The sequence below is a fragment of the Plodia interpunctella genome, chromosome 16 (genome assembly GCF_027563975.2).
Source record: "Plodia interpunctella isolate USDA-ARS_2022_Savannah chromosome 16, ilPloInte3.2, whole genome shotgun sequence".
Lineage (NCBI taxonomy): Eukaryota > Metazoa > Arthropoda > Insecta > Lepidoptera > Pyralidae > Plodia > Plodia interpunctella.
Window position 1 is genome coordinate 6,017,061 of NC_071309.1, and position 24,609 is coordinate 6,041,669.

At 33.9% G+C, this 24,609-nt stretch overlaps 1 protein-coding gene across 2 annotated transcripts; it reads left to right on the forward strand.

The window, feature by feature from the left end:
• Positions 1 to 5,501: 5,501 nt before the first annotated feature.
• LOC128676423 ((11Z)-hexadec-11-enoyl-CoA conjugase-like) lies at positions 5,502 to 23,965 on the forward strand. 2 transcript variants are annotated; one of them, XM_053756522.1, is made up of 8 exons: positions 5,502 to 5,685; positions 5,787 to 5,869; positions 14,000 to 14,323; positions 15,250 to 15,380; positions 17,940 to 18,151; positions 18,814 to 18,999; positions 19,299 to 19,468; positions 19,898 to 23,965. In XM_053756522.1, exons 3-8 carry the CDS (start codon positions 14,005 to 14,007, stop codon positions 20,023 to 20,025), a joined length of 1,146 nt encoding a protein of 381 aa, XP_053612497.1. In that variant the 5' UTR covers positions 5,502 to 5,685; positions 5,787 to 5,869; positions 14,000 to 14,004; the 3' UTR covers positions 20,026 to 23,965. The 2 variants fall into 2 exon arrangements, with proteins under 2 accessions (XP_053612497.1, XP_053612496.1); XM_053756521.1 differs by having other exon boundaries at positions 5,502 to 5,869.
• Positions 23,966 to 24,609: the final 644 nt, after the last annotated feature.

Consider the following 24,609-nt stretch of genomic DNA (forward strand, 5'->3'; position numbering starts at 1 on the left):
AATTTTAATACTTAGTCAAATTTTTACGTGTAATTTCAGTGGAATGAAATGCATAAATGGTAAAATTGTGCCTGCCATCTTGTTTATAGCAAATGTGCGCCGGCGCAGCGCAGTTTCTCGCATTACATCAGCTAGGCACTTACAACTCATAGGATCGAAATATATGAATAAATCTGAGATTTTTATTTACACTAATATGCACTAATATAGTTCTAATCTCTAACTCTCTCTAACCACGGGGTAAGAATAGGTCATCCAACAGTGAGATGGGTGGACGACAACAGACAGGAATAGAACAGTTGATATGCCTCCTCCTATTAGCTAAAAACTATCGACAAACAGTACAACGAACTTAGCGGTATCGACTTACATTGCCAGTTTTTCCTGGCGGCAATAATAATATCACATAAAAACTACATATTGTATATTCATTTGTGTTGACATAAGTGTGTGGCGGCCATAATCGCGGCAATTCGACGAACATTACATTGCATAGGTATATTAAGTGTCAATACTTACTTTTATTTCCTACGCCTAATAGACAGAATATGTCGACCTTTTCATGGGTTCCACCATTCAACCTTGATTTAACTTTAACGTGCGCTGAAAAATGTAAGTTATATTTTTTGGCACCCGCATCACCATATTCTAAGAAATAGATATTCCCCTATCCTAGCTCCCCTCTTTGAATTTTGTATCAATTTGTGTTATTTTTGGACCACATGAAAACGTCTTCATAATCGTAATTCCACATGGCTGAGGGTCGTGGTCAATACGTGTGATGAAACACACACAACAACTGTCTTGACAATATTAATCGAGTGGTTATTTTTTTATATATTTATAAACATTTTACATAACTGAAATGTATCTCCTATATGAATTATATGATTTTGGCCAAGAATATAACCTGGAATAACACCTAAAATACTTAAGAAGGCTCGCTCGGGGCGGAGCTAGTCTAATTTACTAAGTATAGAAGTTTTACCGAATGCTTAGATTAGTATTTTTTTCTATATCGTGAACATAATTACAATGGAGTTAAAATCATTATCCATGCATGCGGTTCCGAGCCCTAGCGTACCTAACCTACTATTCGTGATTCATGATAATTTATCTTATCTACCTAGTTCAAACAAATCTATCGATTTCGAACTAACAACACACAACTTTATCTTTATTTGAGCTAAAATTTATGATTTGTTAAAAAAAAGCTTTTATTAAAGCTCAAAGTCTGATAAAGATAAGGTATTGACTTATTTATAAGAAAACCTTATGATTGCGCTCTGGTCACAGATATAAGAACATATTCTTATAATATCTGTGGCTGTGGTATTCCAATAACTTTATTATTAAACGTTTATTATATAAAATTGCACCCTAGAATACCCGGTTTAAAACTACCCATCGCACTAGCTACGTGCTCCTGAATAGCGATGAACCAGGTAGCAACCAACCTTAAACGACGACCTTTATTAATAGATTTAACTAATTTGAACTTCCCACCCAAATTAACTAATAACCTGACCTGGTTTTTTGTCTATAACACGACAAATATATTCGTATATCGATCAAGATCACGTATAGGAAAGTGGTTTGAAAGTGTAGAAATATCGCAACCCGACCACAACATATTATATATGTCTGTCTTGCATCAATTAAACCGGCTCTTATTTGAATCATATAATAATACAAATTATATGCGGATATATATTCGGATATTTTTTCCATGTGGCATCTTAAAAGTTTTAATAATATCTTATTTAATTGTTGAAGGTTCAATAAACGTGACGTTCCACGAGAAAAACTGTTTGCCAAACTTTGACAGCTTCGGTACACATTGCTGGTTTTTCGTTGCGGTAAATAAAAATACTCATACTTAATACGCAATGTTGACGCTTTCGCGTCGTCATGTGTGACAATGTGGAGCTGACATTATGAAGGGCAGTCGCTTAAGACGTATTATGCACAAATTTGCATACATATATTGGTAATATCTATCAATAGGTACATATAATAAAACTGTAAATGGGCTATGTCTTTACATCCTGTAGGTACATATACGATATTAAATAAAATAATTATGGGGGGTCTTTACGCGACAACTTTCATTTTTAATTTTGTCCGTCTATTTATTGTATATTTAAAAAAAAAGCTATATAGATATATCTCTATCTTCTAAAAACACAATACTACCTGTCACAGACAAGTGAACGCTGTTTATTTTTATTTATTTACCAACGATTGATAAAATGTTTCTGTGAAGTAATTGTTCAATCACTTCTTTGAATAACAGGTGGGTACTCGCAGTTACTTTACCTATGTGTAAGTTACTACGTAGCGTGAGTCAACCTCTCGAAAAAAATATCATTTGTAATGTGCTCACAATTCACACCAAATGCTATCATAACGTGTGACTATACTCACTATGAGCTCACCTCGTAAAATATTAACAGCCCACGCGCTTGTTGGTCACTTGGTCAATATTAATTTTATGGTGTTAGCAGTTTTTATGGTGTAGGGCTATGTAGAACTACCACAAACACGGTAGGTTCGGTGCCTGCGCGCATTCATTGCAATGCAAGTAGTGTCGATCTTAAGCTTCCACACTATATGTAGCTATTTTAATATTTTTATGCTATATAGTGACAATAATGTCTATATATACAATATAGTCTCAGGTATAAGAGAAAAGATCTATGAAAAAGAAATTATCTCACTTTTCACTCCAAATTTATTTGGTCTTTATCAATTAGAACTAAATCTACGTCGTCACCGGGGATGATCTCGGGGTACCTACTCAAAAAGTTATTGGGTATAATTAATCTAATGTTCCGCATGTGACGTAATGAATTTTCATTAGCGACAAGACAAACATTCTGAATACGTAATTCTGTGCTACGTACGTATGATGTTCTATATAGTCTCTTCAAATTAGTTTTAATTTGATATCTATTACTAATGCGTATATCAATGACTCGTCTATCGCTAACTGCTAGTTTTATAAAGCTAAGTTTACACACTTGCTAACATTAAGACGAATCTTCGTCCATTGCTTGGTTTTGTCTTGTGTTATAACGTACCTCACCTTAAAACTAAGCGATGTACAGTAAATCGTATGGCAAGTAACCTTGCTTGGACAACTATACCGCGGTAAAAAGCGAAATTTGAAATTTGAAACATTGACATTAGAAACATTGAAATTTGTTCAGGTTTGGAAGTTGTGTGTGTATTCCGTTTAACACCCCGGTGTGTACACTGTGAGGCGTACATATTAGAGACGTAAACCTTTCTACTTATTATTAACGGTTTCATCTGTCGCACTGTCAGTGGAACTTTAAAATTCAGCTAAGTAGTCCTTATAAGTTCTAAACGGATTTGGAATTGTAGGCAATGAGGAGAACTTTTCACCTGATATGTACTTACTGTCCACCTTTACAGGAAATTCTCACTAGTACTTGTAACAAGTTGGTTGGTAGTTCAAGAGTTTAACTAGCCGTTCAGCTTTTTAAATAAATCTTCAAAACGTTGAACTACTTGGTCCGTTCATTTCCGCTAGTCCAACTGATAAGTCGTTCAACTGGTGAGACTTCCAGCATGTATACGTAGCGTTAGAACTCTGCGCCGGCGCACGTGGCAGTGGCGTGTGTTATTCCTTAGCGATCACTGGGAGCAGTTCAAGGCTAGAAGTTAATGGTTTCAAAAAGGTGTGAAGATATTTTTTTAGTTCATAGTCTAGCATAACGGCTTCTATTAGGCCGTATAACTGTTTGCCTTAGTTGTCAGATTAAAATGGTAGTCATTACACAAGATTTATATAAGTACATACTCAGGTTGATTTAAACACTATCTTATAAACTTATTTGATTAAAAAAGTCATTTTTTTTCAACAGTTAGAGAGAGTTGCATTAATCAACTTCAACTTGCGCAGAAAATCGCAAAGTACGTCATTTGTCTAAACACGTGTCTACATAAAACGACGTATGCAGGTAGAAATTAACGTCAAAGTTGACTGGTGCAACCCAATCAAAATGCGATAAGAAGGTTGAAAAAACTATCAATGTGATTACTTTTTGTGATTTTAGACGATGAAAATTCTTTTTCTCGTCTTTCACGCTGGTTTTGAAGGAGCGTACTTTACATATAAAACCATAATGTAGTGAAGTTTTATTAGATTTAACTCATTTCTATATTTAATAAGCGTAAACTTTTCTATTGTTGGTTTTGTATAAATAAGAATTGATAATGATAAACATTACGCGAGTATGTTGGCAAAATATTCACAGAACATCGCACTGCAGACCAATCGCGTAGCATGGCAATTAATTGATGAGTATGACACCCTGGAGTTTCTCTTCAGCACACAACTGTGAGTGATATTTACTAAATTTCATCTATGATGAAGGAGTCGTACTCTAAAGCATAATTTACTTGGTAGCGATTAACTTGAGATCTAAAATAGTGGAGCTTACAGAAATAGCCTGAAAAAAAAAATCGCGTCGCTATTAAAGGCGCTAACACAACACCGTTTTCCCGGTTATTTCCTCAGCCGTTGAGTTTTAGAAACCAGCGTCCGATTTCCTATTTTTTCGTCTCCAGAACACACGGTGATCCATTACACTAACTTTGAATATCCAAAAGAAAATTCAAATTATTCGAAGCTTACGCCAAGTGGGTAAAGTGTGTCAAACACGTGCGAGCCCCACACAGGCGGAGCAAGTGAGAAGCGATGGTATAATAGAGATAGTGTGGCAGCGTGGAGCGTGGGTTGTCGCCGCGCCTCGCTGCCGCCTGGTGACGCATCGGCGGAACACACTGCGGCGACACCTCGCGATGGATCTCGAGACAAAAAGAGAAAAAACTATTTATATAACTATAGACACAATAAATAGAAAAGCACTAGAAACGGCGGACTTGTCCCATGGAGACATCACTTCCGTCAATCAGCAGGAAAAGACATAAATATAAACACAAAGAGCAAAAACCACAAAAACTATACCTACAACAAAATAAAGTATATTAGTACATATTTTAGCTTTAAATACAATCATTATTTATTTTAAAAATGCATTGTTACGTAAGTGTTATATAAATTTCGCAACATCACGGTAGCTAATTAAAATCATAAATACAAAGAAAAAAGTAAAATTCAATGGAAATGTTGATCAAAATTTGGACCTTCTAAAAATTGTATTTTATATTTTTTTGTAAAAAATAAGCTTAAAACCACTAACATAGGTATGCTATCCTTTATTGCGAGCGGCCTCTTTTTTCTTATAACACTTGACGAAAACTATCGAGAGAGAGCAGGAGTTGCTAATGTTTAAAATATTTAAACCCTATAAATAAGTCCAAAAGTCAAGATTAGCAACATTGTAAAACCATATAACCGTTATATGGTAAACTTTCGTAAATATCTCGAGACTTATCTAGGAAACGCTCATCACGGTTGTTTCTCCAAGACGCAATTGTTAGTAGGTAGGTTTGTGCAGTGTTTGGACGGCCCCGACCCGGCCCATCAACGAGACACAAGCTAGGCTAGGCCGCTCTCCACAGTACAGCATAGTAGTCCGTGCGCGCCACCGGTGTCCATCAACCGACCATTACTGAAACCTCCGAGGCCAGAGAAAACGTCAATTTGTTGTTGTTTGACCACAGAAAAGTTCACGCGACCAGAACGGCAAGGTCTTTTGACACATTTATACTTACTGTTGTGTTGTTCTTAGTGAATTGTTACAGTTTTGGGGAATTTTAATCGTGTCTAAATCGATCGGCTTTTTGTCCAGTGTGTCAAGGACAGATATGGCAGTGTAAATATCGCCGCGCGAATGTTTCCCAAACTTTGAGAGTCTACGCACTTGCGCATTAGGTCAGTATTTTCAAATGTGTCTGTTTACTTGCTGATATGTATAATGAAGTTTGCTTTAACCGCTTGAGTTTGACTTTTAATATTTAGATAGAAATATAGTTTCATCTTTTGTCGGTCGAGATGTATGTTCGTACTAATTAACTAGATACACTAATAACTCAAAAACTATTAGTAAGCTAGTAGATAATCTAATTTGACACGAGTCTTAGCAATAACACATTCGATAAGAAGGAAAAAACTGGAAAATACTAACTGACAAATTGAAAATAAAGAGAAGGTTTATTAAATAATTTTCTGATTCTTTCTGAAGGTAATTGTTAACTCGTAAGTAAAGAGATGATTATCTTTACACATAAATTAATCCCCAAATTTCGAGTAGTAGTAACAAATTGAAATTGAATTATTAAAACTATTTATTTTACTAATGGAAAAAGTTAATTACAAAAAAGTAAGTATTTGTTAAAAGAACCATATCCATAATTTATCCATAATTTGGAAAGAGGTGGTGATCCTGTGACCTTTCTATTCACAGGATTTCATGGGACCTTCCCATGTTCGAATTCTATTCGTGCCACATGTAGTCATATAGTTTTCATAAACCTCCATTTGAGTCCGGTGAAGAAAAACATCGTGAGAAAACGTGTACTCTAGTTGATACATTTATCATTTACTATGTAAAATGGAGAAGAATGTCGCGGGTATTTTATTGAAAGACCACGACCGCTAGTCATGAGGAATTCGTCTATAAGGAAAAAAAAAGGATTTATAAAAGTTTGTCATTCTATGAGAATGAGGTAGGTAAACTACAAATGATAGGGGGAAAATAGTTTATCCTTTCCTCATGTCTGTCTGTTCGCACGCATTTTCAAGCGGTTTTCACCCAAAGATATTTTAATTTCCTGAGGAAGGTTTAGATGTATAATTTATTATGTTTTTACACAAGCGAAGGGCGGGGCGGGCCGCTAGTATTTAATCCTACTAATATTATGAAGCCGAAAGCTTGTGAGTATTTCTGTTACTTCTTCATACTCAAACGGCTGGGCCAATTATTATGAAATTTGGTATTGAGATAGCTGATACCATGGATTAACACATAGGATACATTTTATCTACGAAAATACGTAATTCCTGTAGGATTTCGTCAAAAAGTCTGTTAGTTAATGGCGTGTTTAAAATAGATGACGCTAATGTGCATAAAACGTAGGTATTTTTAAAAAATAATACGCGAGTAACACCATGGGCGGCAGCTAGTATAAAATAAAACAACAGTGAATTGCTCCCATTGTCGGTTCGAAACGGTTCGAAATATAATGTTATAAACAAAAACATACATACATACATACAAAAAAATGTATTTTTGCCCCAGGTAAATTTGTAGACATCGAGAGCAGTCTTTGCACCTAATTGATTGTTAAAGTTGTGTTGTGGTCAATTGTGAGTGGTGTGGTCACTCGGTACGGAATTGAATCGATTTATGTTTCCATCAATATTACGTCAGCGGTCGTCAGTATTAGTAATCAATCAATACATATAACAAAACAGAAGAAAAAAAAATCCTGTACATTATTATAATTTAAATAAAATTAGGCGATAGAGTAACAGAGTAAGAATTTGAAAAACATATCTGTCTGTTTGTATGTATGTATGTCTGTTTGTAAGTTTGTACACGCTAATCTTCGAAACTACTGGACAGATTTGAATGAAACTTTTTTTGTTATATAGTTATTAAGCCTGGGCAACATATAGTGTATAAATTATTTTGAAAACTGGAACACATGATTGAGAACAGTGATGTTCAGCTAAACTATAGGGAATATTGAAATGAGGCCTTAACAAAAGTTATTTAGCCTGATGAGCATTTTCTGTTGAGATATATAAATCGAAGATCTAGAAGACCTGATGTAGATCTATGATGGTACAGCTAAACTATAGGGGATATAGAAATGACGACTTAACAAAAATTGTTCGGCCTGATGAGTAGTTTCTGTTGAGATATAAAAATCGAACATCTGGAACACCTGATGTAGACCTATGATGGTACAGCTAAACTATAGGGAATATAGAAATGAAATTGTTCAGTCTGATGAGCATTTTCTTATATTAAATTTCTCTAATAGTTTTGACACCTTACCAAAAATTGTTCGGCCACGCGAACGAGTTCGCAGGCATCAGCTAGTAAAAAATATGCATGAAGTAACCGCATATGGCAAACCGAATATTCTATTTAACCAGCTATTTTTTTCCGATCATTGTTGTTGAAAAACAATTTCTTTTCCCGGAAATTGTTTTCCGTCGCCCTTACTCTTTTTTCAATCCTTTTAAGTGTGTAGATAACTCTCTCATCCGAACGAATTCCCGGTGGCCAAATCCTATAAACCTCAACCGTAAGAATCATAGGCCATAAGTTTACTTTCCAACTTTTTTTAGAATAAAAACTCACTTAACCTTTACGAAATGAGTGGCCCTATTCGATATCTGGACGTCACGTACTATCTATCTACTATCTACACGTGAATTAAGTAATGTATGAATCATAGACCACCTGAAAATTCAGATATTGTTTGTTTTTTATGATTCCGACTAATCTATGTAAGTGAACACCTGGACATCGATAGTACTACAATCTTACCTACTATCTAATCATTACTACATTACAGACAATTGAATTTCCTCACGTATGAATCACATCCTACAAATCCTACTAATATTATAAATGCGAAAGTTTGTGAGGATGTATGTATGTATGTTTGTTATTATATTACAATATCTTCTTAACAAAGTCACGTAACTTGGCGCTTAAGTATTAAAAAGATTTAATAACGAGTGAGTATTTTTTATAATGAGGTTCAGATATCAGTTAATCGTAATCTTGCTGGGAATCTAAGTGGTTTATTATAGCATAATACTGACTATTTTATCTTAAAGACAGCGTTTTGACATATAAAGAGCTCACTGATATACTCATTTATTTGAACTGCATAAATAAAACGTTAATAACCATCATAGATAAGGCTACTGACTTAGATTTAGCTGCGCTTGTTTTAACTATATTAAATGCGAGAATTATTTGGATGAAATAAAAAAATAACGAGTTTCACTTTCAATATTCATTTCGCTACAACTTTTGAACGACTGAACCGATTTTGGTCAAAAATATCTAAGAACCACCGCATAAAAATTAGCTATCAAATAAAAAAACCGCATCAAAATCGGTTCACGTTGATAAGCCACGTAGTATAGGTACACAGACAGTAAGACACACTTAGCGGTCAAACTTATAACACCCCTCTTATTGCGTCAGGTTAAAAATGCGACATGTAAGTGAAAATCGCGCGGTATTTCGTTTTACTACAACCATTTTAATCAAGGTACGATGTACCGTTTTTACCTGGTGGGACCTGGCTATCATCCAAATCATAAATCAAGATGCACAACTAGTTAGCAGGGTTCGGATACCGGTTAATTTTTAAACCAGTTACCTGTTACCTATATTTTTTTCGGGTTTTAATCGAAGGGCATTTGCATTCTGAAAAAACACTCGTTCCATCCGAGCCCAGCCAGAATGTGCTTGTAAGATTTTACTTTGGCAACTATTAGTCACTTCTTCTCCCAGTTCTTACGCCATCGATATCCTTGCGTATAAATTAATTGATTGACTCAAATAAACGGCTCGACTCAAATAGCATTACCGTATAAAAGTGTACTAACTACTTGCCACCTAATACTTAAAAAAATATAAAGACAATTTTAGCATAGCCAGCGTTTGATATAATATTTCACGTAAATCATAAATATTTTTGCTATTACTATTTTATATATTTTTTTTATTTGAATGGGAGATTATCGGCTAAACAGATAATGTAATAACAAAAATAGCAACTAATAACCATTTACAAATCTTCACTTATATAAATTACTAGTTATATAGATTTAGCTTAAAGTTTATTAATATACTCTAATAGATAGACACCTTGATTCATATATCCACATATTTTCTACGTCTAACCTCTCAAAAACCTACTTCAGGCGCATGCTCCACACTGTCTATACAATATCGAAAATGATGTCATCACTCTACATGTATATTGCTAATAAATTCCACGAGACCTGTGCTCACAGTAACTAATTATATGTTACTAAAATGACACACATAAAACCATATTTTAATATGGTAGATGACGTTTATGATAACTGTGATTCTCAAGGACCGCTGTTGTCATATGAACATTAAATTAAAGAATTAAGTACGAGTATATAGAGGAAAATGTCGTTTTCCTTAAAGTGATATATTTGCCTATTAGCACTGAAAAAGTGGAGGATTCCATTGACGCGATGACTGTTTTGATTAAAATTAATAAACAATAAATTCCTGTTAGGACATCGTCAAATATTTATTTATTACCACATTGTTAATAGAATATACCACAACAAAGGCCTTAAGATGATTGATAATCACCAAGGTGTGAGTATCGATTGATCTCACTACAGTAACATTGGGTTTTATGAGTTTGCCACAATTATCACAAGTTCCAGACATTATGTTAATTCGTCACACCTACACCATACGTTCTTGTGATGAAGAATCAACAGTTTCGTATACGTGATATTGAGAATAGATCGACTTAAAGATGGAATATTTGTCTCGTGATAGTAGTTTTTTAATGGATTTCATAAGATGTTGCGTTACAGTTGCAACCGGCTTCAGAGAAAAATATATTTATTAACGGGTTTATATATTGGACATTTACGCAATGGTGTTCATAGACTGGACCATTTGGTAAGCAAACAGTTAATCACCATTCTATTGCATCACTATAAATTAACACTAATAATAACTTGATAATAATAGTTTCATCAATTTGCAACCTACGACGCCATGGTCGTCTGTCCATGGCGTCGTAGATCATCAATAAATTTAAAAAAGAGGTTCTTGTCGATGCAGTATTTACAGACAAGTATAAAAAAAAAATCCGAGGGCGATGATTCGTGTATCCCATTTTAATAAATTAAAAATGCATGTAGCATTTGATGGACGTTGTTTAAGTATGTAATTTTTTAAAGAATCTACAAGACTATTTTCTCAAAACAGTGCATGTTATTTTGTTTCCAAGGTTTGTTTGAAGTCACTTGTGTCACCGATTTTACGCTAAATTTTCACAGATCGTCGGACGCATGACGTCTTGCTTGTTGGCTACGTTTCGCTTCAGTAGTTACGTATATTTTTTTTAAAATTAATACTGAGTGTACATCTGTTTACAGTTATTAAGATCTTATCGGAAAAATATTGAGAGCTTACCTCGTTGAAAACGTTTATGACAGCAAAGTGCTTGTCTATAGAAATGTGGTGTAAGTTATATCATTTCACTACAAGTATAAAGAAATGTATTAATTCTGTGATTTCATATTTTTCATATATTGACTTTTTTCTAGAGCCCTTTTGATTTATTCCAGAAAAAAGTCGTACCTAAATCTTACGTGTTAAATTTTATATTATTAGATATGTTTTTCTGACAAATGACTGTTTATCTTATAATTAAATATTCAGTTATTGTTCTACTATTTAAGATCTTCATAGTAAATTAATGTAAACAAAATAAGGTATGCAGATGTATTATTTATCAAAAAGATAACTATTATCTATTCTGTTGTACACCTGCTTTAAAGTAGGCTGAAAAACCTTGAGAATCGCAGACAACTCGACCGATCTAGACGGCACGTTGACTACATCACTTCACGTCACATTTATATTATATAATATTTAGTTAAAAATGGAACTCTAATAGATATGGTTACTTTCTGCCAAGTCTAGACCTCTATTTCACCAAATTTTTTCACATATGGTTACATCTTTTCTTTGTATACACGTGTGGATCACGTACAATTTGTTTTTTTTTTTAACAATTGACAGAGACTATAAATAAATTCAGTGTCCCAAGTATTATTATAAGCAGTGACCATTTTTGTTAACTCTTTGCGCTTATCTACTGAATTAATCTTTCACCAATCATAAAAAAATTGTTCCCACGGGAATAGCTATATGTGAATAGGTATTTATACATGATATACCTAAATTTAACTGAAGAAGAGGATTTTGGGAAACACACAAACTGGAAATTATGAACCGTCAAATCATATATTTTTTTATATTCCGTATATAAAAAAAATCCTTCGATGCTCGATTCCAACTCCCAAATGACTGGTGTAATGTAATCCCCAAGCAAACCACTACTTCCATAAGAAATTCCCTTATTATAAGAATAAGGGAATTACTTCATCTAATTAGGTTAGTATCACTTACAAATCTTCCATTTTTTTTCTAATTTCTACCGAGCAGCAGTTTCAGTACAATACATGACCTAGTTCCCGTGGGCGCTGTGTTTGGCATTTTGTTTCTGATTACACCGGCACGTAAAGTTCACATCAGTATCATTAAACGTGCATAATATACGTGTACGTGGAACACATACAAATAACTGAATTAAAGTTAAGCATAACATGTTTTACGGGGGCGGTAGATCAGCTACTTATTCGTTATTATTTCTTTTTTATTTCTATGACCTATATTTTAAGTGTGAATTTTTGCTGACTTACCACATGTGTAATTTCATTTCTTTCAACTTTTCAAATATACCTAACTTATATTGGCGCCCATTCTCTCGCAGCTAACCATTAGGAAAAACTAACACAATACAACATTAATTTATCCTACTGTCCACTGATATTATACATACATTTCAAAGCTTGGTCGTAAAAATATTTCTTACTCAATCATATAGATAGATTTCAATGAAATTTGGCCCACAGGTACCTGGTATTTTAGCCCGAAAATCCTACGAGATCGGGTGCAGCTTTAGTTATTAAATAGATCGATTTCAAATTCTTGCGTGTTCCTCGTTTTCTTGTGGTCGATAAATCATTATAATAAAAATGAATAAAATAGCCTTTATTTCTATATTAAACATAAGCACTTACTAATCATTAAGTACTACTTTTTGCTTTTACTAAATACATTCAATTTATGGAATTAAATTAGATTATTCATCTGATGAAATATTTATTGAATTTTGATTTATTATAGAGAAATATACTTAAATTCGATAAATCTTTATAGTATCTCATATTTTTTTACATAAGCCGAGAAGACCGGTTTACCAACAAACCTATGGAAAATTATTGTAATTCAAATCACGACAGATGATTTTACCAAAACAAAAATGTTATTTCGAGTTTAACATTTATATTTTTAAATATGCAATTAACTTTTTGCTCTAAAATTATTATTTCAGTGAGCATATTTTAATAATTGCAATGATTTGTAATATCTTTTAAAAACCTTTGTCTTTCTAAACCTTAGTGGAAGGACATAGATATCTTTTTACCATCTTTTGTAGACATCTGATCAGCAATGCAGTAAACGATTGATCAAAATTTCCTATTACTGTTAGTTATATAGATCATTTGGAAACAATTAATTTTCCGTTAATTTCCTTTATAGAATTATCGTAAACTGTATGAAATGCAAGTTGATTTTTTTCTGAACATATTACATAAGTACTAATTGGAGAATATTGGACTATGTACGGTCTTATTTAAGGAAACTATTATGATCTGTTAGCAATTTGACGACATCATCGTCGCAATCATATGCGGCCTCAGGCCAAGGTTAGAAAAATGTGCGTGATTTATGTTTCACCCGTGCATCTGTGTCACTGAAATTAGAAAACGCATGGGTTACAAAGATATATTTATGATTTTTGTATGTGACCTGTCTGAACCAACTTTGGCCTCGTTTGGACACATGGAGCGTAAAACAATGTGGGTTGTTCTGTCAACCGCACGCTTTCCTATTCCATGTTTAGTTGTTGTCTATATTCATTTCATTTTGTATTTTTTTTTAGTGTAATTTGTATTATTTATTATTTATTGGCGCACCAGTCTGCGTAATATTGGCAGGGTCGCTATGCAATGTTAGGATGACTGATTGAGTTCGTGACATATTTATAAATCTTACTCCTACATGACAATGCGATACGTTTCCGTTAGTGAGGCTTATATTAACCGTTTTTGCCTTCAGGAATATTAGATAAAATCATTAGTATGTATGTGTGATGTTTTGTTCTATGCTTACAGAAAAAATGGCTCCAGCACAGTCGAACGTCATCGCACAAGACCAGATGCATCGTCAGCTGAAGATGAGGCTCATTCCACGTGATCAAGACTGTGATAAATGTGACAATACCTGTGATAATAACAATTCAGTGTTACACAATTATAGTGGCAGTGAGAAAATCAATTCCGAAGCAGAATTCGACCTGAGTAAATACGAAGCGATAGAATTCAGGCCGAGGATCAGATGGCCCGACCTGACTGTGCAAATATCTTTACATTTAGTTGCAATTTATGGACTATTTTTGATTTTAACGAATCAAATCAAGTTTTATACGCTATTGTTTGGTAAGTTTCGATTTAGGATTTTTTAAAATACGTAACATATACACCTTTGTGTCCGGCCATCCGGCAGAATATTCGTCTTCGGTTTCCATTCAATTTTAGCTTTAACTTTCCACCAGTTGAAACTGGTTTATTTTTTTACATCAACATGGCTTCATTTTTGAAATCAACATTTTTTTTATCTCTAGGATAAGATGAAAACATGTTGTTTTCCATTCTTAAAAAATAATATTTGGCCAAAGTTTCGATTTTGACCGTAGATCACAATTCCATAGTTTCCCAGTTTTCATCGGTTAAATATTATTTTAATCCGCCCGCTGAAATAAACCAACTAGGAACGTATAACGTGCCTAGTTAGTTAAATTATTACTTCATCTAATCTTTCGTCATCTTCGTTTGTAACTATGTCATCAGATACAACTGTAGTGTTTGTGAGTGACTGTGTGTGTGTACCTACTAAAGCAAGTTAAAATTTTAATCAAAAAAACCGGTCATATTTATATCTTCACATCTAACCTAAGCAAGCATGCTCTCAAATAATTATTCCAATCTTTCTTTTTCTTTTATTAAAAGTCTCTTTGCTTCGAAAGGAATGGTACCTTGGGCATGGTACACATACATAATATATAGGTATGTGGACATATATAGATTGTTAGATACTTAAGGTCTTTAAATAATAAATTCCCAGACGAGGTATTTAGCTAGACTATATCCAAGTTGGACTTCATTAGGTATTTCCAACAACTTTGGCAAACATTCAACTAAGAAAACTAAAAAAACAAGACGTTTATAAGATTAATCTATTGATAATAAAAACAAGATTTATAAACTGTGCAAAAAAATTGCATAATATCTATATAGGTACTTCACTTTAAAAGTTAAAAGTTGATTGACCAAAATTCATGAATTTTGTTCCAAATTGTTTCCAGTACTGGGCACGATATACACGTCGGGCTTTGGGATCACGGCGGGCGTGCACAGGCTATGGTCACACCGGGCGTACCGCGCGCGGCTGCCGTTGAGGATACTGCTGGCCTTCCTCTTCACTATTACGGGACAGGTGAGCGGTTTTAATGGCTTACTATATTTTTATGTGGCTATTAGGTGCCACTAAGCGGTGGTGGTGGTGGTGGGTGGTGAATTTCTAATAGAATTAAAAAATATACTGACTGACACTGATGACTCACGTGTTCCATATTTAAACATTTACCTATCTAGATATTATGCAATTGGTTTGCACCGTTTTTATTCTTGTTTTTATTTATCAATAGATTTAATATTTAAACATCTTGTTTTTTTAGTTTTCTTAGTTGAATGTTTGCCAAAGTTGTTGGAAATACTTAATCAAATCCAACTTGGATATAGTCTAGCTAAATATCTCGTCTGGGAATTTAACAATCTATATAGGTATGTCTACACATATATTATGCCTATTCCTTTCTAAGCAAAGAGACTTTTAATAAAAGAAAAAGAAAGACTAGAATAATTATTTCATTACTAGTAACTACGTTTGCTCGAATGCACGTTTAACGGAAGCAAAATTGAAGCAACAGTGTAATTAATTAGTAAATACATTAAAAGCTACTTAATTCCTCGTGTATTACAGGATCGCGTGTTTACACGTACTTTATCGCCACTGTCATCGCCACCTCTGACCTGATTATTGACCCGAATGGCAACCTACTGGTATCTAGTACAATTTTCATTTTAGTTTAGATTAAATCAGTTGTAAAAAGGTCTAATAATTAAAAAATATTATAAGTACAATTTTTTGTGAAGTCTCATGAGGTCTGATCAGTGGTTTCGGGTTGACCATGGCCAAAACCATAGAGTTCAGCGTACCATCATCCACTCCGTATATAGAAAACTATTTTTCTACTTCTCATTTCACTTTCTTATAAATTGCCAGTATCATAAAAAAAATAAACGGGCCTTTATCCACTGTGCGTGTTCATTGTCTTAATTTAACTTTAAAAATAATTTTGTGCAATTTCTTGGGTTACTTCACCGAAAACTTATCATATACCTATACATATATTTTTAAAAAGCTCAAATTCGAAATAAAATGTAACACGGTCGAACAACCGGGACACAACATTGCAAGCACTGCCTTTTGGCGGCAAAAATAGATAAGAGGTACCCATGTCGATGGCTAAGGTCCTTTGGTAAAATCTACGAGAAATGTAGAAAAAAAAATTCACATTGGAAAATAAAAAATCTTTTTTTTTCTTTTTATGGTCGGCTGACCACGATTATTGCATAGGCGATAATAAAACCTTTGTACTATCTATATCTAAAACTGTTTTGTATTTACCTGTTGGTGCGATAAAGAATGTTGCATTGTGTTGTGCGTGATAGTTACGCAGATGTGCATTGCTGCATCGTCGCCTAAAATACAAATGCTTTACGTATCTACGAATAACGATTTTTATACACAGTACACAGTTGTGAGTGGACAATTGTGATATAAAAATCATTAAACCATTAGTAGGTAGTGACCTATATAACTAATACATGGTATGTAAGAATGTAATTTAGTAGTTGATAATGCATTTCACCTCCTTAATCTTAAAATTTATCATCATTATATGATTTTGGGATTCCATTCAATTGTTCTTCAACATTGATATATTTTTATACCACGTGCCTAACAAACAAGAATTACTTATAACACTATACAACACTTTTGATAATTTTAAATTATTAAAATTATTTATAAAGAAATGTATAACAAGAAAATAACAAACTTTTATCCCTTAATGTAGGAACAAACTGGCGGACCGGCTAGGAATGAAATATGTTTTCATTTCAACGTTTCTTTTAGAACTTTTTAAATTCCAAATGGAATACCTAACTACATTATTTTGTACCTACTGAATTCGAAAAATTACCGTCTAAAGTCAATTGCATGAGAGATTTATTAAATAGCTGTTTTAACAAAAAAGCCCTTGGGCGCAAGAAGCGCAATATAAAAGTAGCTTAGAGTTTTATCGGTCTGTTTGTTAATAAATATGAGAACATAACAACACGGTCCTTTGATTTGCTAACACGTCGATTGACAACATATAAAACGACCTCGCTATCACATCAAGGCAATTGAATCTATTGAAGACGTTGCGTTGTGTAAAATTTAATTCACTTGTTGTTGGTTCGAGTTGGCCATTTTGCTGAGAACTATGATCAACATTACGAGTCCATTCTAGAAAGTTTAAAACTTTTATGAGAAAATTTCACTTTCAATTATCGACCCTTGTTTATGATATTTTCAATTAATGTTATTAACCAAGAACTACCAAGGGACTGAACTGAAAAACGCCTATGTGGTAGAAAACCTAAAATTATACGACTTTTACTGATACCTACTGCTATTCTATGACGCTAAAGTGCAGCACTGAAAAAGTCTTCCACAGCAAAATGGTAACGGGTGGTTTGTATATACTATATGTCATAGCTGCCACTGCCATCTACTGCGAGCTTAGCGTAGAGACTTAGACTTTGTACTTGCCACGATCCAGACAAATATCACTCGCTTCCTCTATACTCCTTCATGCTCTCCGGTTAGCGTGTTCCTAACATTTCCCTAGTGTACTAATAGCGTAATATTCTGTCTTAATTTCAGCGTGATATCTACACATGGGCGTTAGACCACCGGGTGCACCACAAATACACAGAGACAGTAGCAGACCCCCACGATGTGAGACGGGGGTTCTGGTTCGCGCACGTGGGCTGGCTGGTGCTCACCCCCCACCCCGCCGTCGAAGACCGCCGGGAAGCCCTAAGGAAGACCTCCACAGACCTCATGGCTGACCCTGTAGTGAGAATACAGAAAACGTGAGTATAGGTCATACCTTAACTTCTTTTTTCTTTTCGAGTGTGTTATTGCTAACACTGGTATTAGTTTTTATTCAAATCGCATGTCTGGCATGACTTTTACGTCTATCTACCGACATCTAATGGGAAATAGTCGTATATATAATATAAGCAAGGAAGAAAGTGGCCTTATCGACTATAAACTTATAATCCAGTAAGTAATTGTTAAATGGAAGAAAAGTTCAGATATCGAGGGGAGGAGCCGTTGTACAGCAAATCTTTTAATGGAATATTAGAAATTAAAATTGGTAAGTAATTCTTTTAAACGTGGAAAGTATTGTGATCCAAATAGCTGGTGGGAGGTGCGAAATCCCAACCTCAGTTAGGAAAATTGAAACAAATGGCTTCCTTTTTGAGGAGGGGAAGTAAAAAATAAATAAACTGGATTTAGCCCGGATGGCCTTGACCTCTGCCCAGAAACAACTGCAATACCAGAGCGTCACAAGGGCCGGTCTTTCAAGAATTCGTTTACACGTTTCTTGAAAGTTCTAATGTTTTATCTGATCGGAATCCTTTAAAAATGATGATCAAATATGATGATTACTAATAAGATAATGATACTACAATACAAATAGATGCTATACACGACGTACATATCCTAACTATTCATATTTTTATTCCAGATTTTTCATTCCATTGTTTGGACTGCTGAACATAATACTTCCGATATGGATTCCGTGGTATTTCTGGCAGGAGACCCTAGTGCACTGTTTCGTGGTCAGCTTCGTCACGAGGTTCACCATCACACTGAACATTGCCTTTTGTGTCAACAGCTTTGCGCATCTATGGGGCAACAAGCCTTATGACAGGTATAGAAAAATTCTTTAATACAATGCAATGCAACATTTAAACAATAATGTGTATTTTGTACTACAATGCAATGCATTACATAACACATTGTTTTTCAACTTAAAACACGAACACCAACATGATTATAAAAATGTTGTTTAATAGTTTATAAAAGATCGTTTACATCACATACAATATTTTGCAATGATTTCAGATTACTTGATGTGCTAAAAATGAGTTTATGGATGGACTCATATCTTACTCGTGAAATCTGAAACCTCTCCCTTCCCTCATTTTAAACCTATTTCATAATTTCCAGGTTCATAAAACCAGTAGAGAATCAGCTAGTGAGCCTGGCAGCCCTGGGCGAGGGCTGGCACAACTACCACCACGTGTTCCCATGGGACTACAGGACCTCGGAGCTAGGGAGGATAAACATTTCCACCAACTTCATCGACACCTTTGCCAAGATTGGATGGGCTTATGATTGTACGCATTCAGTTTAGATGTGCATTTGTACCATATTCATTTCCCTTTATATATTCAAAGAAATTAAAATCTTAATTTGAGACACCTTACCTACAAGCGCCATTAATAAATCTGGTATCTGGCGGCGGAATCTGGAATCCGATATAGGACGATTGCCATAGAACGCACGTAGGTACTATTTATTTACGAGATATAAACGAATTTCAATACCATTAAAACATTCGATGACGACGCATATCTTCATATACATATACTTATTATATATACTCTTATACATACATATTCTTCATATTGAACTTGGCTCTCTTTTCACATTTATGTTTTTGATGGAATCAATATAAGCAGTAACATTTTCCCACACAAATATTGACAGTAATATTTGTTCCTTTTTTGGTGATCTATAGCTCATTCTTAATTTTGTGTTCACAGTGAAAGCGGCAACTTCAGCGATGATTATACAACGAGCCAAGCGAAGCGGTGACGGCACACTGGGGGAAGTGGAGGAACCGGACCCTACCCTCAGCACCACAGACAAACCCAGCGTTTCTCAGGGCTAAACACCAAACACTGAAATACCTCTACGGCACCACAGATAGTGCGATATTACCGGCCTCGACTTTGTCCTCATCAATTTAGGGGGAAAAGGCAAATTCGAACCCGAACGAACATCGATCGATTTCCACGGATTTGGATACGATTTTTATAAATATTTGAATTTCTTCCAGTTTTTATTTTTATTTATATTGTCTATCTACTCAACGTGAGATTGCCTCGAGCGATATCTATAAAACTTTATACCTCTTTAGAGTTATATAATAGGAAGTATTCATAATTTCATATAGTATTACAACTTAAAGTTGTTAGGTAATTTTAAAATTGATATAAATACAACGGATAGAGATATACACATATATTGGTACCAAACTGATGCTATACAAGTTTTATATATCTTTTTACCAAGAACATATAAGTATGTAATAATTTTCTATTTGAGTGTGTAAAAAATTAAATGCATAACAATATATATCAGTAATCGAATAACAATCGAACTCGATAATAAAATATCACTTTAATTCATCACATTTATTTACTTTTTTGTTTAAAAGTGATTTTGACTCCAAACTGTGACTATTGTAATTAATACAAGATTCATATTTTTTTTATTTCGACAGTGATTGTAAAATGAACTGCTTGTGGTTGAAGTGGCGGCACGACGGATATGGAAAGAGTACTAAAGGTGTGACGGATAGGGAGAATTGAAAAAAGGTTTAATATATAACTATTGCAGTGTATTCACTTGATAATTATATACAATTTTTGAACTGAAAATTGGCAACAGGTGCTTAAAGAATTCTTTTCATGCTCTAAATAATGTCAAATATTTTCAATCTGTTCGATTTTATGCATTCTTTTTTTTGCCAATTTTCAGCCAGTAGTAACACATTATTTTATATTTATTATTTTTTAAACATAGAGAACAGACACAATTTTTTTACAGTGAAGTTAGATTTAGTGAGAATTAAAAATAGATTATCACAATTTATAAAATTAATCAATATGAGTGACATACAATTAACGTGTTACTTTATTTCACTATTTTTTTTATTGTCACTGATTCACAATGGTAGGTAGTTTAGTAAATAATGGTTATTACATTATTTCTCGAACAAATTATGGTAAGTGTGCAGTCAGCACATGAATCTATCTAATTTCATAGAAAATTCGCCCCTATTACGACGGCATATAGATACAGGGTAACTTGACACGCGGTCGACAATACCATGATGAAGTAGATGACAGTTCTGAACTGTTCCGTAAATTAAACTTAACTTAGTTTAACTACCACGTAGTTAAGTTATTTGCCTCATTACCCGATATTTGGTACAAAAGGGAAGGATGAGATTTCAGTTTATTTAGGACATTATGATATTTATCATTTTAGGAGATAGATGAAGAAATTCCCTTGTGCTGTGGCACATAAAGACAAAAATAATAACGTTGCTAAGATGAAAATAAATTAGCGTCGCCTTATCCAGATTTCCTGTTAGATTTAGTGTGTGGCGCGGATCCACCGTTGTAGGCTAAAGAGTCACGCTCTTTGTTTGTCATTAAAACTAATTAACACGAACTTTTTAAATCACAGTAAATAATTAAATAAACATATCCAAGAAAAAGTTTATTGCGCAAATCAATGATATAGAAAATGATATAGAAATATGCAATGATATAGAAAAGGATAATCCAGGCTCTTTTAAATATTTCCAAAGATATGAATCTGGCTATCGATATATATCGAAGTTTTAAATAATTTTGCGAACAGAAAACATATTAGGAGCTAAAATTTTAATATATAAGGTGGCTATGACCTCATCCTTTTTTGAGGACTTGATCCGCGCCTGATTTATTATAAGATACTTAAAGTGATAACCACTGGTGATAACTACATTTCTAACGGCACGAGTACATTTTACATTTTTTCTCACATTCAAATACAGCATTTCAATAGAAGACGGCGAGGATTTTAAAAATATGCAATAATAACATATTACATACAGACACATTTTGCGTTTATGCCAGAGTTACGTTAATGAGAAAATCCATTTCCCGCATATTTATAATGACGCCATAACATATGTATGTAGGCACTTCTAATATGGGACGTTTTGGTATCAAAAGACTTAATTGAAATAAATTACGTTCTACAATGCAATAAATGAATTGAATTGACTATATTTGAGGTTAGTTACCTAAGATATGGGAAAATACATTTTCTACATGACGTCATAACATATGTTACATTTAGTGTGGGGCGTTTTGGTATCTTCCAAACAGCGAACAATGTGAATTTGTCTTACAATTGCTTCGGCACTTGACGTGATTCTTACAATAATGATTCTGTAAATTGTGAACCGCTACTATATGACGCATCGAGTCAAAACTTGTCCGGTAGTCTCCATGTGTATCTATAAAAAGTAAATGATTATTCCATACTTTTTTATTCATTTATTTTGATAACAAAGCTAATACAGATAATTATTACCATTTATTACTAAGTACCTGATATATTACAACTGCACATTTATTTTGTTAAAAATACCTAAAATGTTTCATACTTAATAAAAACTTTTACGAGTCCAATATAATACTTATTTATAATATTAAGAAGAAATAAAAATAGTGTGTACCTATGTGATATATTTTAATAATAATATATATACAAAAAGTTGATTGGCATTATATATTTGAAATAGTTGTCTAAGTACAAAATAACTACATTTTTCAAACAGTTTGATTTTGTATGAAACCCAAGAGTACCCAACCTATGTGAAGACCAAAGATCAAGACATTCCTGTATTTAATAGTAGATATGCATATATGAAAATGTTGCTTGTTTATTATTTGAATTATTTATCGTCAATCCGAAATATATTTTTTGTTGTTTTGTTGCTAGCTGTATCATATAATATCCGGCAGCTAGGTGGGTCGACGATGTAAAGGAAATTGCTGGCAACAACTGGATGGGGATGGCCCAGGACATGAAATGAAATGGTTGGCGGAGACGGAAGGAGTCCTATGCCCAGCAGTGGGTCACGGAGGGCTGTAGATGATGATGATGATAATATATCATATATAGCGTTTGTTCACTAACTGCTAACTGGAGGTCCTAGTTTCGATCCCCGGTCAGGTCAATATGGAAAATAATCTTTTCCAGATTGACCCGGGTCTTACATGTTTCTCTTTATTTATTAGTATCGTATAACACAAAACTGGAACTTATCTTTGGGGCTAACTCAATCTGTGTGATTTATCCATATACTTGTATTTATATTTATTAGAATGTAATCAACGGGGGGCTACCATGAAACATAAAATACGTAGCACGTCATTGCGTCCACACGTTCACTCTTTTTTACACGATTCATGCTCGATATAGGAAAAAGGGACTGCAACACACGTTACGTGCTACGTGTTTATATGTATTTGTTTCGTGCTAAGCCTACTGGACCGTGCGTAAACACGCGCGTCAACGCGGATCTGTTTAAGCACATAATTTCAATTGATTAAAAACTAAAGTGAGAGTTGTAACTTGTCGTTCACTCCGCCTTTTCGATTCCTTGTTAAATGAATGTTCCCCTATGTATATTTTTGGTTACCTGATTCGTGTTATAATAAATTTTCGAATTTTAATTTATTACATGTGATCGATTACCCAGTTTTTTGTAACTTATATAAATTTAAGGAACCTTCGAAGTTTGAGTTGCCATATTTATTGGGAAACAATAAGCTCACAAGAACAATAACCAATGAAAAGGTTCTTGAGCTATTGAAATTAACCTACTTACATATTTCAGGCAAACGAAATATGGCATATTTTTTATTAAATTTAAGTATTACAAAGTAAATTTTCGCTCGAACAGAAACTTATTTTTATTACTAATTGAATTTGTTGATTTAAGCGACGATGATGTTTTAAATAAATGTTTTTATAAAATACAAGTTTATTTATTTACTAGCTCATGACAATAGTTTGGCGTATCGGGCCTACCTATTAGCCTATGTTACTCTTTCCCGCTCTAAAACCATCTACAAACCTAAAATCATCTTAGTCCAAAGATAAATTTTGATGAAAAAGAAGGACAAACAAACATACAATAAATGATTTATTATGCTAGTGCAACTGACACAGTCAGCCGGAGCCCCAGATAAAGCAGGTGTACGGACTCTCTGTCACAATATTAGTCTGGCACAGAATATCACAAAATCAATCCTTTTTCGAAGACTTGTCTGAGGTGTATGCAGTTTGATGCATGTCTACCTCTTGCCTGCGGCTATAGATATAACTACTTACTTTGACATTAACTTTAACCTACATAGTAAAATGCAAATTCCCATTTCGATTAAACCTCGGCGGTGCGCAGGTTAGGGTCGACGTCAACGTTGACTGGTGCAACAATTGAATTTTGTTGCGTATCGTATCTGTTTCAAAGAATCTCCATCGCTGTATAATATTAATAAACTTTTCGACGAAGCATTTTGCAGGTTCTTCTGTTATACATTTGGACGAAGCTTGATAGTACTGTGCACTTTCAGACGAAGCATGTTTCGGATACACTACTGTAAACTTTTATTTAATGCATCAA

Bases quoted from the DNA above. Each gene is read 5' to 3' on its own strand.
- LOC128676423 (XM_053756521.1), top strand. From the start codon at position 14,005: ATGGCTCCAGCACAGTCGAACGTCATCGCACAAGACCAGATGCATCGT. The intron at 18,152-18,813 runs GTGAGTATAGGT...TTTTTATTCCAG, and splicing joins GTAGTGAGAATACAGAAAAC to ATTTTTCATTCCATTGTTTG. The intron at 19,469-19,897 runs GTACGCATTCAG...TTGTGTTCACAG, and splicing joins GATTGGATGGGCTTATGATT to TGAAAGCGGCAACTTCAGCG.